Source organism: Rhinolophus hipposideros (assembly GCF_964194185.1).
Source record: "Rhinolophus hipposideros genome assembly, chromosome: 2".
In the NCBI taxonomy this organism is placed as follows: domain Eukaryota; kingdom Metazoa; phylum Chordata; class Mammalia; order Chiroptera; family Rhinolophidae; genus Rhinolophus; species Rhinolophus hipposideros.
The window spans coordinates 74,994,611-75,011,861 of record NC_138048.1 but is presented as its reverse complement, the minus strand read 5'-3'; the positions used below and the strand labels follow the sequence as shown (position 1 = coordinate 75,011,861).

General features: G+C 36.3%; 1 protein-coding gene across 9 annotated transcripts in view; it reads left to right on the top strand.

Annotated features, from left to right (window-relative positions):
• LOC308505216 (multiple epidermal growth factor-like domains protein 6) overlaps window positions 1-17,251 on the top strand; it is a 607,252-nt gene that overhangs the window by 56,398 nt on the left and 533,603 nt on the right. For 7 of the 9 annotated variants that reach the window (XR_013994480.1, XR_013994481.1, XR_013994482.1 and 4 more), the window contains exons 2-3: window positions 11,151-11,285; window positions 13,706-13,815. Coding sequence is in view for 1 of the 9 variants with exons in the window: in XM_081067036.1 (XP_080923162.1) it covers window positions 11,151-11,285; window positions 13,706-13,815 (245 nt within the window). In the remaining 8 variants the exon portion in view is untranslated. Of the gene's footprint in view, window positions 1-11,150; window positions 11,286-13,703; window positions 13,816-15,114; window positions 15,220-17,251 lie in introns of those variants that run through there. The other 2 variants (XR_013994485.1, XR_013994486.1) reach the window with 2 other exon arrangements.

The window sequence follows — 17,251 nt, the reverse complement described above, 5'->3', positions numbered from 1 at the left end:
AGAATATATTTGGTATGATTTCAATCTTACTAAATTTGCTGAATCTACTTTTATGTCCCAATATGTGGTCTATCCTTGAAAATCTTCCATATACAGTAGAAAAAAATGTATAGTCTGATGGTTTAGGATGAAGTGCTCTATAATTGTCAATTATGTCCATTTCATCTAATGTGTCATTTAGGGCTGCTATTTCTTCATTTATTTTCTGTTTGGATGATCTATGCATAGCTGTCAATGATGTATTTAGGTTCCCTACTCTAATTGTGTTTTGGTCAATTTTTCCCTTTGGTTCTGTTAGTAGTTGCTTGGTATATTTCGTTGCTCCCTGATTGGGGGCATAAACATTGATGACTGTTATGTCTTCTTGTTGTATAGTCCCTTTTGTCATCTTTGTCTCTGGTTACCTTTTTATCCTGAAGTCTGTTTCATCTGATATCAGTATGGTTACAGCTGATTTTCTCTGGATACCATTTGCTTGGAGTGTCAATTTCCATCCTTTCACTTTGTGTCTGCGTTTGTCCTTGTAGCTGAGATGTGTCTCTTGGAGGCAGCATATGGTTGGGTTTAGTTTTTGATCCAATCTGCTACTCTGTGCCTTTTTATTGGTGAGTACAGCAGAGTGATTATTGATATATGGAGTTTCCTGTCATTCTATCTTTAGTTTTCTGGTAAGGCTGTGTCTTCATTGTTTCTTTGCCTTTTTGTTGTTGTCTATTATTTCTGTATGGTGGTATTCTATGATTTTTCCCTCTCTTCTTTTATTACATTATATATTTTAGTTCTGGATTTTTTTTTTTTTGAGTGGTTACCATTAAGTTTATGTAAAAGAAAGTTTGATATTTAGAGTATTCCATTTTCTTCAGCATGCTTGCTTTCTCCATTCCCATATTCCTGTTCAGGCCTCTACTCTCCCCCTTTTTATGTTTTGGTTGCCACAAATTATCCCTGTTTATGCTGGTTGAATAGCCTCCTTTAGTATTTCTTGTAGTGCAGGTCATGTGTGAGAAAATTCCCTCAACTTCCGGAAAAGTCTTTATTCCTCCTTCATATTTAAAGGATATCTTTGCTAGATAAATTATTCTTGGCTCATAAATTTTCTCTTTCAATAGTTTGAATATTTGGCTTGTCGAGTTTCTGCTGAAAAATCTGATGATAATCCAATGGGCTTTCCTTTGTAGGTTACCATCTTCTTGTCCCTGGTTGCCTTGAGGATTCTTTCTTTGTCGTTAATTTTTGACAGTTTCAATTCAATGTGTCTTGGTGAAGGCCTGTTGGGGTTGAGGTAATTAGGTGTTCTATTTGCTTCTTGGATTCGAAGATCCAGTTCTTTCCACAAGTTTGGGAAGTTGACTCATCGACTATTTGTTTGAATATACTCTCCGTTCCCTTCTCTCTTCTCCTTCTGGTATGTCCATTATTCTTATATTGCTCTTTCTGATAGAGTCAGAAAGTTCTTGTAGAGTTCTTTCATTTGTTTTAAGTCGCAAGTCTCTTTCTTCCTCCATCTGTGTAATTTCCAGATTTCTATCTTCGATGTGTCTGATTCTTTCCTCCATCTGGTCAACTCTAGTGCCTAAGCTGGCTATTTCATTCTTCATTTCTTTTATTGAGTTTTTAGTCTCTAGAAATTCTATTTGGTTCTTTTTAAAATTTCAATCTCTTTGGTAAAATGTTCATTTTGTTCTGTGATTGTGTTTCTGAGTTCTTTGTTTTCAAGAGTTCTTTCTTTGTTCTTTGCCTCTCTGTGTTTTCTTTCATCTCATTGAGTTTTTTAAGAACTGAAATCTTGAATTCTCTGATTTTTAAGTCACGTATTTCCATACCTTTAAGTTCATTTTCTGGAGACTTCATTTTCTTTCTGAGCTGTCTTGTTACCTTCGTTATTCATGGCAGTTAATGATATATTATTTCTTTTCCTAGACATCTACAGTAGTTGGTTCTGCAACAGGTTGATAGAAAGAGGTCTTTTTTTGTTTTTCAGTGGGTGATGGTAGAATGTTTTATTTTCTCTCTGACTGCAGCCTTTTATTCTCTCTCACATTGTAGTATTATATTTTCTCTGCCACTATTCTGGCTCCTCACACAATTGGGGGGATTCCCTTGAAGGCAGGCTTTTCCTCTGTGAACCGTTAGCCTGAGTCATAGGGTGCCGGCTCCATGGGGGGGATGTGGAGAGTTTCTGAAGTCCAAAATTCTTCCTGCACCAGATTCAGAGCCCGTGTGTTTCAGCTGCTCTGTTTACTCCTTTAGATTATTTCAGTAGTGTGCCTCTTAGTCTTGCCTGTCTGCTACACAGGGAGTCGTTTGTGGAGTTATAGTTGTTCAATTTGTTGTAAATTGTAGGGCAGATTTCAAGAGGCTTATCTCAGGCCACCATTTTTATGACTGAATTTCCTTTCTCCTTTAACAATAACACATTATATATTCCTTGCATGCTTTTCATGCGAAGTTGTTTGCCTTCACCCTTATTATTTCTAGTATTTCCATTCACATTTGTATTATAATTTATTTTTATCATGGTTAGCTATGTGTACTGAATTAGTAACTATTATGGACCCCTCTCGAATTCATATGTTGAAGTCTATTTGGAGATAGGGTCTTTAAGGAGGTTATTCAGGTTAAATGAGGTTATAAGGGTCACACCCTAATCTGATGAAACTAGTGTCCTTAAAGGAAGAAGAAATAGGGTCTTTAAAAAGGTTATTCAGGTTAAATGAGGTTATAAGGGTCACACCCTAATCTGATGAAACTAGTGTCCTTAAAGGAAGAAGAAATACTAGAGACTTCTCTCACTGTATGTGCACAGTGGAAAGGCTATCTAAGGACATTGTGAGAAGGCAGCTGTCTAAAAGCCAGAAGAGAGGCCTCCATCAACCATAATGGCACCTTGATCTTAGACTTACAGCCTCTAGAACTGTGCGACAATGAATTTTTGTTGTTTAACATGCCCAGCCTGTGGTTTCTTATTATGACAGCCTGAGTTAAGAGAAGACTTTCTTTTATAGAGGAAACTAGGAAGGAGACAATTGTAAATTATCTGTTATATACCAGCATTTTGTAGTAGATTAGCAAAATTTATGAATATATCATCTTATAATTTTAAAGACATATGCTTTGTTATAGTACAATTTCTTATTGTGGTAAAAAGATCATGTTTATTTACAGACTTTAACCAGATTTTAGCCTGTCTGTGCCATATAAAAATAAGCCAGAAGTATGTATTCTTAAGCTTAATAATGAATATGTCAGCATTTGATCTTATTTAGAAATGATTTAGCTATTTAATGAATATCTGTTACTTAATTTAGCATCCATTTAGGGCTATAAGTTTTCAGAAGGATTTTTAGAAACTATTTGTAGGCAGGCATTATAAAATATTATTGAAATAAAGTTTTCAAAATAATGACTCAATTTGACTAAAGTCAAATTCATTGTTTTTATTCTTGTAAATATCTGGTAGTATACTAGCTTATTTGACTAGTAAACCTAGATAAAATAAAATTTATGTTTGTATTATACTTAATGCTGCTAACTCAGAAGACATATCCATTTTTATTAAACCAATAATGATATTGCACTGGTCTTATTTACCAAAGATTTACTGAAAGCACATGAATTTGAAAAACATTTGCGTTAGTTCCTATACTTGTGGGAGGTTTAGGAATATTTATATAAGAGCTTATTTTTTATAAGCCAATTAGAATAGAGCTTTTAAAAGAAATTTTATATATTAATTTGGCAATACCATCCAGTGGTAGAAAACTATCACATATCATAACATACAACAAGCATAAACATACAGATGGATATAAACAGAGATCTTAAGACTTTCATTATAATATTTTGCCCTGAGTGAGGCATAACACAGTAATGCAAAATACACTAGTTTATATAAGACTTGGTTCTTGTCTTTGCCCTGCTTTATATTTTTATCCTAATTATGTTTCTGGCAGATGTAATAAGTTGTTATCTGCTCAATGTAAGAGCAAAAGCTTTCAATCAATATTTAAAGAGAAGATTGTTAATGTTTTCTCTTGCCCTAATATATAATTTTATGGAGGCTGTAAACTAAAATTTGTGGGAGAGATTGAAGAAACATTAAGTAGCCATCCAGCATCTCCAAATTTATATGAGTGGATAAAATATCCAGTTTGTGTTCAATTAGCCTCTTTTTAGCCTCAGGTGGTTGCTTTTGGTATTCTCTGAATCCGTTGAGAGCCCCTGATGGGGGCAAGGAGACTAAAGTTTGAATGACTTCTGCTGTTTAATTTTGTTAAGGTAGTGTATTAGGCTATCCATGATTCTTTTTATGTTCTTCCAATTTGATCCTTCTATAGGTACCCATAGGATATTTGTTAAGGATGAAAGCTCTCTAAAGGTCCTTTAAATAAAAAAGTTTTTCAAATTAAAGACTCCATGATCTGATCATCAACAAATAGGATCAGCATAGGTACACCTATTCCAAATGTGACTCAAACCAGTAAGCCTTTTGTGGCTTAGTAATGAATATAATAGTAATCTGTGAAGAGGGTGCAGAAGATGTAGCTCCCATAATCCAAAATCACTCCCAACTGTACCTGAAAAAAAGGAAACCAAGTTATCATTGGCAAGAAGAATGCTGAGTTCCAGTCCTCCCACAAAAGTGACACAGCTCAGTTACAGATCTGCTCATCTATGATACTAGGTGGGTGATAACTGAGATGGGAAGTCTCAGCACTACAAAGGCAATGGGAAAAGAGATGACAAAGGTCATTATGTGTTGAGATCATTTATGACTTAGACTTAGACTGTCTTCCTGAGAGTTGGCAGCAGTTGGCAGAAAGATTTGCTTGTACACCTCACATCTCAGACTTGCAAGCTGATGATTGGCCATCTCTGAGCACAGACTCGACAATCTGTGCCCCCTGGCAGTCAGAAAACCAGAGAGAGACTATTATCTCTCTCGTTCCAAGTCAAGCTCTCAGGACACAAAATTGAGACAGATGGAGAAACCTATCTGATTTTATTGGTGATTCACAGCAAATTTTCCTAAGCAGACACTGGTCCTGTGAAAACCACAAACTCACCAGTAAGAGAGGCCAGCTTGAACAACCGGATTACGAGACCTATGCTTATGTTCTAGCCTATGATTCTCCTTCTTATAGGCAGCAACACTTTTAGAGAGCACAACACAAAAAAATAGCACAAAAGACAGTGACAGAAAAAGCCCAATGGCTATCCCTTGGAAAGCCAAAAGAAGAATCACAACATCCAAAGAACTAGACTGGTTCTAATGAAAAAGTTTTCTCCTGTAAATATAAATTTTGGAAAATTTTGTTTTGAAAAGATGAGAGGCTCTTAACGTTTTTGATCAGCTGGATCCCTAGCAGAGATCTGGGAGTTTGACTGGTAAGAAAGCTTATTTCACTCGCTTGGTCAGAGATCCCAAGAGCTCAGCAGCAGTCTCCAGAATGAGTGAGGACTTCTGATCATCCCATCTTTGTTGCTAAAATTGTTGGAAAGAAAATCTTTTCCTCTGCTAACTTAGGGTAGAGTGTTAGGGAATCTTGCAAATCAATTGACAGTAAAAAAATTAACAAGAGAAAAGTGTATTACTCAAACACTCAAGAGTATTCTAAGGGGAGTAGCTCATGTAACAGCTAAGGTTAAGGGTTTATATACCAGCTTAATAAGGGGTGGGGAGTATTAGTGCGTCAAAGGATGGAAGGTTCTGATGAGATCTGTTTATACAAATTTGCTTTGAAATGTCCCACTGTCCAAGGTCAGTTGTCTCCCTGACTGGTGACTTCCCTGGAGCGGTAGTGGTGAGGTGATGGGAGGGGTAGTTATAGCAGTTGACTTTTGTAAATCTCTGCTTTAGTCAGGTAGGGGAAGGACAGATACAATTTTTTTCTGCATCTGTAGCTCAGATGTTTTCACTTTGATGTTATCTTTATACCGTTCTGGCAGGTTGTTGGTCCCTTTGCAGGGAATCTGGAGAGCTGCAATATTTAACATTTTACAGTGGAGGTAAGAAATGCACTGGGGAGATGTGTGGGGCTGGAGACAAAAATTGTTTGGAAGACTGTGTGTAGAGTTGTTAGAATCTCCAAATCTCTTCCTCCAAATTGTAGAGCTGGGCAAATAGCACCCTACTTGGGGTGGGTGTGGAAGAGAAAGAGAACAAAAGAATGAGAGAGAGACAGAGAGAGAGATGGTGAGAAAGAGAAAGAGGGAAGAGAGAGACAGAGACAGAGACAGAGACAGAGACAGAGACAGAGACAGAGAGAGAGACAGAGAGAATGAATTGATTTCTTCCTCTGGAGAATGAAAATCATAATAGCTTCAGAAGGGGTGCAGAGTGGCACTGCCTGGGGGTGGGTTTGGGTTAAAAACAGCAGGGTTCCTTTTCTCTGTCTGGTCTCTAAGCATGAGCCACAAGGTGTCTGTTTCCTCAGAGTAGCAGATTGAGAATACATATTTTTCTGGAAAAATATAATGGCGCTAGAAATAAGATTCCATATTTCTATATGGAAATATAGCATTTAGGAGCTTCTCAAAAAAAATTACCTCTAATTACCTGATAGTGAGCCTACCAATTATAAGCTCTTTCGATCACACCCAGCTCCCAATCAGCTTCTGGTGCCTCATGCATAAATATAGGTAGGTGCTGATACTTGAGAAAGCCTAAGACATAGAAGAGAGAGGCTAAAAAAAGAAAAAAAGAAAACCTTAACTATTAATAAAAAGACTAAAGAAATATTTCATAAGAAAATCTAACAAGACAAAAATTAATCTGTAATTCAGATGTTTATACGAGGGGGCTGAGATCAGAGTTGTTTATAGTCACAAACTATTAGAAACAACTAAATATCTGTTAATAGTATGTTGGCTAAATTAATTCTGCTATATTACTTGGATAAGTCTACATTCTGAAGAAAAGTGTTAAAGTAATTTTCTATACTTCAAAATGGAAAAATATGCATGCCATGTTGTTTGCTAAGTTAAAAAATAAAACAAAACAACCTTGTTACAGCATTGGAAAGGATGTAGAGAGAAGTAAACCCTTGTACACTGTTGGTGGGGATGTAAATTGGTGCAGCTGCTATGGAAAACAGCATGGAGAATCTTCAAAAAAAATGAGAATAAAACTACCATATGATCCAGCTATTATACTTCTGGGTATTTATTTGAATACAAATACACTTTGAAAAGATACATGTACTTCTATGTTCATTGCAGCATTATTTACAGTAACCAAAACATGGAAACAACCTAAGTGTTCATTAATAGATGAATGGATAAAGAAGATATTTTATATATATATAAATATATGTATATATGTATATTATATATATTATATATATGTTATATATAATATATATATATATACATACGCACACACACAATGGAATACTACTCAACCATAAAAAATGAAATTATGTCATTTGTAACAACATAGACGGACTTGAAGATTTTATGCTAAGTGACATAAGTAAGGGAAAGACAAATATACCATATAATTTCACTCATATGCATAATCTGAAAAATGAAAAGCAAGACAAAGCAAAAACAAACTCATAGATACAGAGAATAGACTGGTGGTTATCAGAGGGAAAGGGGGTTGGGAGGTGGGTGAAATGGTGAAGGGGGTCAATTGTATGGTGTTGGATGGTGGTGATCACTTTGTAGCGTGTGCAGATTTCGAATTACAATGAAAACTATGTTATGTTATATACCAATTTTTCTTAAAAGAACAAAAACTTGTTACATAATTTAAACAATAGCAAGGAGAATGTGATACCATTTATGCAAAAATGTTTGTATGCCCCCCCAAAGAATTGCATATGAATACATCAGACAATTAGCCGTGGTTATATGGGAACATTTTGGGGGCAACCTTGTTGATCCATTTTTCAGGCTTTTTTACTTCTAGCATTTATAGCTTTCATAGTTAAGAAAGGAGATTAATTGTTTTGAATTAAAATGTACTCAGGACACATGCAGAATAACAAATTGACTGTCTTTACCTAGCCACATGTGTCGAGGAGGCAAGACTGATGCTGCTTTACCAAAATGTTCCTTAGGTGCTCGCTTCGGCAGCACATATACAAAATGTTCCTTAGGATGAGTTAACATAAAATAAAACCTCATTTCAACCAAATGTGTGAAGTTCTGAAGTCATGTTAACATTTTTGATGATGTTTTCAGAAAAGTGACTTGGTAACAATCTTGATTACAGGTAGTTTTCTAGACACTTTAGTTGAATGCGATTTCCTTGTGATTCATAAAATTTGTGCTGTGTCTTTCCATATTCACTGGTGCAGGAATTGGGTTTTTCTGAAGGTACCGATTTCCCTTGAAGACTTCTTCCTTTGTAGGAACCAGAAAATCCTCAAGAGGGTCTTGGGGGATTTTTGTAATTTGAGGGCCAGGCTGGATTGTGCTGGGCTCTTACGTTTAGTGTCCAGGAGCAGATATACCCTAAGTCATTGTCAAGGTTGGGAGCTGCAGTTGGTGTCAGAGAGAGAGTATCACAAGTGCATCTCCAGATGCAGGCTATAGGAAATGTGGCCAGAAATCAGAATTCGAAAACTTTCTGTGACTTCCACGGCTCTGAAATAAAATCAAAACTCCTCGGCCTGAAAATCCCTGTCTGCCCCACCAAACATCTCATCATTTGAGTCAATTTGGCCTTTTACACTGTCTGGAGGTCAAGCATTTTCGCCTTTTGGAGCCTCTGCTCATTCTATTTTTTCCACCTGAATGGCTTCCCCTGGCTGTTCTGTGGGTGGCTTCTCTTGACCCTTTCAGTTCACAGTGTCACCTCTTCAGTAAGGCTTTTTCTAATTAATGAATCTTAGTGAGCGTCCCCTCTCTCTGATTCAGCTCCTTGATTGCTTCTTCTTAGCACTTCACATTTTGCATTCATTTAGGTTCTCTCTCTCTCTCTCTCTCTCTCTCTCTCTCTCTCTCTCTCTCTCTCTCTCTCCCCTTTTCTCTCTCCTATTTAGATTGTCAATGCAAAGTAAATATGAACTTTCTTTTTTGTACCACATGCAACTGAAACTGTCAGTGCTGCACCCATTTCACCTCTCGTTACTGCTGCATACCCGCCCAGCTTCCAATAGCCAGCATTTGCAATTTTTTGCCTGAAGACTTATTTGGCTTCTGGAAGCTGACACTGCCTACCTGTGCTTCCGGCTGAAATGTGAGAAAGAAAGTAGCCTTCAACAAATCACCTACAGGAATCAGTGTATGAATTCCCAGGCTCCCTCACTCTTTTGGAGAGCTAGTCGCCTAAAGTGTTGGCTGGCTCAATAATGCATTGTTTTATTGGTTAACGCTCCTTCCCAGTCTGATTTCATCACTCCAAAATAAATGATTTATATTCAAATTCTTGTGCGAGAATGCTTCTGTCACGTGTAGGTGACAGTATCTGTTGAATGGATGGGTGTGTGGTGGGTATGTGAAAGGATGGAATAATAGATAAAGAGTAGGTTCCAAAATGGAGTTCGAGGCTGGATGAGGTTCCAACTATTAACTGAAAAAACAAAGGTGCAGTGAGCTGAGTCTAATTGGGGCTGGTTGGCTCACACACACACATACAAAAAAAAAAAAAAAAGTGTAAGCCCACATAAAGGTGTTAAAATAGGCAGTTTACAGAGAATCTAATACAGAATTTTAAAAAGCTAAGGTTTAGTTCAGGCCCACTGCCAAATTTGTTAATTTTTTAATGGATGCCCGACTTGTGTATAGTTTTTACATTTATTGTTTTATCACAATATTTACTTAAAGCATTAAAATGTGCTATGCAAACTCATAAAGTTCAACTGTTGAATAAAATTATAACAGTCCAAACAGTCCTTTCAGATATATAAATGTAGAGGGTGCCAAAAAAATGTGGACACATTTTAAGAAAGGAAAAAACTGTATTAAAATTATGCTGAGGGTAACCCCTTTGAGCACCTCTTGTAATTGCAGAAGTCAAACGTGACTTGTAGTCATCTTTTGTTATTGGTGTATATTGAGTATTACAATTTTATTACAGTTTTCCTTTCTTAAAATGTGTACACACTTTTTTGGCACCCTCTGTATATATCTGGAAGTGAGAATTGGACTGTAAGTGAAATTAGATGGTGCGATTTAGTCAGAGCCACAGAAAGACGTGATCGCAAAAAAGGTGATCTAGGTGATATAGATGTAACCGATTTTAGTGTGAGAAGCACTATCAGAGGTTCTTATCAGTATTATTACTGTGTCATTGCACAAGTTCACAGAGTTATTTAGGAGCTGAGTAGGACTCCCGCATCAGAAATCATTTCTATTTTCAGCAGATTATGAATATGGAGACTAAGTTAGACTGTCAGTTTCCTGATAATAAGAGAAAACATCAAAGTCTGACCCTAGTAAGGTCAATGCATGGCATGTAGGTGACTTTGAATGTATGAAAATAGGAGTGGTTGGGCCAACTGACTTTTATAGTAAGTATTGTTTTAAAACACAAAACAATTGATATGGACTAGTAAGTCATTTATCACTGAGTAAAGCATTCCTCACATTACAAAAGGATTTAATTCTGACACTCCAAGTGATCAATGTTATCTAGCCTCACACATTTCAAAATTAAAATCACATATCTAAAATTCTGTAAATTTGTATAAACTTTCTATAAGGAAGTAGTAATATAATGGTGCTGGTTGTAAAATATTTGTATTTAAACAAGCGTTGTGTGTGAAGCTGAACTAACTACACACGCCGATGGAAAATATTGTTCAGAAATAATTTCTAGGAAAAATTTAACTTCTATGAATCAACCTGCTTTTTCTCCATGAATATTGAGAATTGTGTAATTTTGTTTCTTTTAAAGTTTTGTCTACCGAAGATCTCAGAACTTAATGTGCAGTTCAGTTTTCCTAAGGACATGGAAACTTTTGTATTCATCTTCTAAATTTCTCCTTATTTTAAAAATCTATTCTGGTTTGTCTTTATCCTCGTCCTGAATTTTTTTTTTTATATATATCGCTTGGATTTTTCTCTCTTACTTTATGTATTTATGTAAGTCACCACAGGCTTTTTGTGGAAATGGAGGAATGAATGATTCATGCATAAAACATAAAGAAACAATCTATTTTTATTGTATTACTACTGCCTTTTTTTTTTTTCTCAAGGCCAAACGTTTGTGAAGAACAGCAGCTGACTGTGGTGGGACTTGCACACCCGTGTGTCCGAGCATTCACACACACCGTCAAGCTGTGGAGACAGAGCTGTGCTGGCCCAAGAGGCTGTGTGGGTTATGAGAGAAGGTAAGGGCGTTTCCACTCTTCGTTTTGGTTAGCCTCAACCTCATCTCAAGATTGCATCCCATCCATTGTAGAAAATAATGATATAATTAAGGAAATAAACATAAGACATGGCCCCCTGGAACTTTTCCCAATGTGTTTTCCTGTGGAGAAAGGATATATTTATTATTAATTGACTTTAAGCCTCAATTGTATGTGAGGTACTTTGGGTCAAATGACACCAATTTTACCACCTGGTTGATAGACTATTGAGAGCTGAAGATCAGAACACTGACAGAAACAAGCAATATTGTGTGGATTTGCTACATTTAGCACGACTTGGATCCGGGGCATCTATTGTTATGAAAGACTACCTGCCCCGCTCTTGGTTCTCTTCCAACATCTTAAAACCCAGAGCTTCTTTGACTTCAATATGACCTTTGAATTAGGATTAAGTCAGCAGGTTGGGAGAGGAGAGAAAAAACAAGTACAGTGCTTTCCATGTGTCAAGCTTCATATGGACTTTCTTTTCAAAGTTTTAAAATAGTTTTACAAAACATCTAAGTACCTCTTAAGACAAATGGTTGATAATGGATTAAGTTTTATGTAAATGGATCAACTGGGTCTGAATTCAGGATTAAAAAAAGGTATGACTTTAGATTAATACATTTTTATTATTATTAATATTATTACTACTACTATTGCCAAAGGAAAGTTGGGAACATTTATAAATAACAGGGTTCGTCATTGTATAGAAGAACACTGATAATACAGGGCTAAATAAGATAAGGGTAAATAATTTATCATTGTGGATATTTACATATGTATCACAGATTCGTGCTTGTGTGTGTGTGTGTGTGTGTGTGTGTGTTTAACCTTCAGATGAATAGTCTTTTTTTGGTCTATGCTCAGGACCTTTAAATGAAGTTTCAAGGAGAAAACTTCCCCTCTCTCTTATTTATTTAGCTTTGTGGCCACTGGCAAAATTCCTACATTTCTCTGTACCTTAGTCTCTAAAGTTAGAAAGCTAATACTATGCATTGACATTATGAGGATTAACTGCAAACATATTTCACACAGGTGGCACAATATTTGTTCTACAGTAGGGACTCAACATGTTTGTTACGGTATTTTTTTTTTTTTGAAAATGGCTTTTCATTTAGATTTTCTGTATTCCTCCCATGCGGTTTAATCATTGGTGATAATTGACTGTGCCAAAGAAAGTTCACTACCAGTAGCCATTCAGACTTGCGAAAACAAACATGAATAAAATACAAAACATTTTTAATATGTTTTATTCCCAATAACTTAGTAGTTTTATCCATCTCTTTATTCAGTAAATATTTATGACACTGACTTTGAAGTTGAGGCAGTGTTCAAAGATGTTTGGCATCTTTGCCAAACTAATATCCCTTTTCTTTGTATGTAAGTATGCAAACCTATACGTATATCCCTATTGGAGAGATACACATACAAAATATTAGGTTATATTTAAACTTCAAGATGGTGAATAACAAGTGTCATAAAACGTGGCATGGCCAATAGTTCTATTTTTTGAGAGAAGAAAAAAAGCAATATACATTGGCATGTTGGGGAAAGTGAAATTGGAGGAAGTATAATTTGAAATTGGCTTTGAATAATGAAAGGAATTTAAGACTAGGGGTCTAAGGATAAATATACGAAGGGGAGAGAATATGTTAATACTTTAGACATAAAGAATAAATATGACATTGATTTGATAGAAAAAAAATTAGCCAGTTTAGAGGTTTTCTGTATTATAGTGTATTAAGAGGTCAGCATGAATAGCTATAGTTTAACGTTTCCAACCTTTTGTTTATTATCATACCCCTAAAGTGCCTTTGTAAACTTTTTAAAAATTTGAATAATCATCTTTCTCCTCCACAAAGTTTTGATACCACAGATATGATTTATGATTTGTATCTGTTTACGTACTGTGCTCCTTTGTAGGAGCACAAACCATTGTATTAGCTAAGACTTTTTTCCCACCCTCCCACCCAAGAACCAATTGTCACCCCTATGTGGGTGATATCACCACTGTTCAGAACACATGCTATAGTGGAACCGATGTCTGATGGGCCTTCACTGTCAAGTTGAAAAAGCATGTACCCTATTATCCTTCAGGATTTCATTATCCTCTTCATAATTTTGGGTTTCATCCTTGATAGTTTGAGAGACCCTTAGGATAGTTTATACTACAGAATATGGGGGATCCTCTTAAGTTTCATTAACCTATATCCATCTTGAATATTGTTTGCATATGTAGTAAGGGATGCGTGTGTGTGTGTGTGTGTGTGTGTGTGTGTGTGTGTGTGTGTGTGTGTAAATGGTAGGATTTGGGTTGGAGAGGACATTTTAAATGGGTTGAAGAGGATAGCTTTGCCTTAAAGGGAAGCATTACTGATGGAGGCCCCTGTATTCCTTAGGACCTTGTACTACACCATCTACAGACAGTCGTACAGTGTGGAGCGACAGACCATCTTCAGGTGCTGCCCTGGTTGGAGCCGGCAGGATGATGAACCTGGCTGCCTACACTGTAAGTTATAATTTTTTCTGTCTAACTGTCTGTCACTTGAAGTAATGGTTTTATTCTGTTTGAGGCTTCAATCATATCATGCTTGTCAAGTGTTAAGCATCTTTAGAATCACCACAATTTCAGAGCATCTCTTTGGACTGAAAATTCACACATGACGTGCAAAAATGCACAAAAAGCTTTTCTGTTAAGCGTTGCTAATGAAAGGTCAGGACTCAAGATCTGTAGAACTGCCGCTTTATATTCTGCCTCCTTATTTAAAAGACAGTTTATTTAAAGCCAGCCAGTTACACCTTGACTTCCGTCTCCCTTTTCCATTTGCCCCTTTCCCATATCATCAAATTTGTAATCCACAGTTGATTCAAAAGTCCAGAGGGGAATCACTGTACTAAATCTAAATGGGATTTCTCAACTTGTACGTGTCATGATTAATTGCAGAACTCTGGAGACAGTTTACTTCTTAAGATGAGGTATGCAGACCTTTTACGAACATCTGGTGAGAGTATCCCAGAACCATTGGAGTAGTTTGACAGCACTCACAGAGCAGAATTGGTAGCATTACATAGTTCATTCATACTAGGAAAAATGGCTCCATTTAGCATCTCCTTTACCTATGCATTTATGGTTATTGTGAAGTGCCTTAAAGTGCTTCAATATGTTGCAATCAGTTTGGCACCAGAGCACAACAATTTATCTCTCCTGCTATCCTGTACCTTGGGTAGTTTCTCAGCATCCTGCTTCCTTCTGCACTGTGCTTTCTGCTCTTGAAATAGCTTAGAAAAGTTGCTGAGACTTCCCACGTTAAGCAGGCTTAGTGTTAAATGGTGTATTCAGGGTCACTGCATGCAGAGGTCTGCCACTGCAGCTGGCCGGTTTCACTCAGTGAAAATACCTGCCTACCATGTCATCTCAACGATGTTGTAAACTCCTGGAAATTAACTGGTATTTCTTGCTTGATTTTTAGATTGTTTTGGCCACACAATCATCTTCTCCATGGAGTACCTTTAGACTAGGGCCACTCAAACTTTCAAAGTAAATACAGATCACCTAGTATCTTGTTAAAATGTGGATTCTGACTTAGTAGGTCCAATGGAGTCCACGTTTCTGCATTTCTACAAGCTTTGAGGTGATGCAAAGTCTACCACATATAGAGTTCTACAAGGCGTTAGAGAGCAACGCCTTAATATGTAATGAAAACACTGTTTAACCTTGCTATGGAGGGACTGGTAGACATTTCTATTGAGGCTTTTTTTTGTTTCCCTCAACTCCGTTCTCCATCCCCCTCATTTACCCTCCTTTTAGCTGTCTCTGCAGTGGAGACTTGTTTCAATGGAAGGAGATGCTCAGACAGTGAAGCCCAGCTGTGCCAGTGTTCTGAAGGTTTTCAGGGACCACACTGTCAATATGGTGAGTCACCAACAAGACCATTTCACAGATGCTGCTTGCTTTAGGATGGGGTTATGTCCCCGATAAACCCTCTTAAGTTGAAACTATCCTAAATTGAGAATGCACTTAATAATGTACTGTAAGTATGGGTCGTTTATCCCCTTGATTTTGTGGCTGATTGAGAACTGCGGTTCCCTGTCGCTGCCAATGATTACAAGAGGGTGTCAGTAGCCTGTGAAAAGATCAAAATTTGTAGTACAGTTTCTCACGCATATTGCTTTTGCACCACCGTAAAGTTGAAAAATCATTGTCAAACTGTCATAAGCCAGGGATCCTATGGAATATGATTTAGAGATGTCTGCTTTGCTTTTAGGGGCCAGCCAATTTTGTTGATTCAGACTAACGGCAGTGTTGTCCCATTGGGGATTGGTGGGCACTTAAAATGAGCAACTAAGCAAAAACCTACAACCTCCAGTTTACGCAGAGTCACAATTTATGCTTTACAGTCTAGTTTTAATTATTCACTGTAAGAGTTCAAAGGGTAACAGTAAGTACAAAATGGTCCCTTTTATAAAGGAAATGGCCGCTTTAAAGAAAACTTCATTCTCACCTCAGATGTTAAATCTTTAATGGAGCCATGGTTTGAAAGTTTTGGTACAGTATTTTTTGTGTGTGTGGGATCTCTCTGGTTTGTGAATGAACAAAGTGGTTACTACTTTTGTACCCTTTACAAATAAATAAATAAATAAATAAATAAATAAATAAATAAATAAATAAATAAATAAAAAACACTTAACCTTATTCTCAAGGTTTCAAAACTAGGTAACCTAGTCTTCAAGGTTGGAACTTTATCAACTGTCAATTTTGGACATGTGCACTTATGATGTTTCTTGTGCAAGAAATTTTCACAGTGGCCATTGATTTATCCTTTCCTACATCTGCCACGAAATTGGGTGCTTTCAAATGGATCTGTTTTGACTTGGTCATCTGATTCTAGTCTCCAGAGAATGTGAATGTGTCTGCATTTATTTTTGCAGAAAAAAAAACAAAAGAAAACCGATTTTATAGAAGAATTTTAAAAAATAGGAGTAAAAAGCCAACGAAAATATTGTATTCATTACCTTATGCTGACATTTTTGCCTTCTCTTATCTATTACTTGCATCTTTGTAAGTGAAATTGGAAGGTTGCTGAGAGCTCATCACTTATGTCCATTACTCTCTTCTGCTCTTGGTGTAAGGTTAAGCCTCAAGTTTTTCATGGGTTACCTCACAGCTATTCTTGTAAATTGATCATTTGCTTTTTTTTTTTTGAACAATTTGTGAATTAAAATGCAGCTGATTTTTAACCCTAATTTATTCTTTGACTATGGAACTCTGATTCTGAGACAGAGATCAAGAGACATACGGAGCTCGAGGGTATTTTCATTATTTAAAAAAAGCTAACAGAAATTTTACATTGATCCATAACAGCAAATTGTTTCAATTCCATGTGCAAATCTGGTTTCCTCATCTTGATCAGTAGCTGATAGTGATGGGCAATTACATGTCACTATTTTTTATTAATTAATTATTATTTTATTAATTCATTTTTTTTGGTATAACAGATCTTTCAAAACACCAAGTCCCTGAGTGGAAAGATAATTAAAGAGACATGGTAATGATAATGACCTAGAAATTATTCTTTATTTTCTACCTCAGTATTTGAACACTTTGATTATCCTAATTTCTTAACAACTTTTATGTACCAAAGAAATTACAGTGCTTTCTGAAATTCAAGTAGCTTGACTTCACATTTTTCAATTTTCAGTTGGTAAAAATAATGGATTATTTTAAACATAGACAGAATCAGTGTGCCTTTTGTACGAATTTGTTTGTACACTACAAAGTTCCAGAAGTCATGAGAGAAGACCAACCATACAGAATACCTTTCAGAAATCTGTACTACATTTTCAGTACTATTGTCCAAGTATGTTTATCTTTAGATTTTGACATTTTTTCTCTCACTGTAGAGCTTTTGTTGAACTTAAAAAGAAAAACTGATGAAATCTGAGGC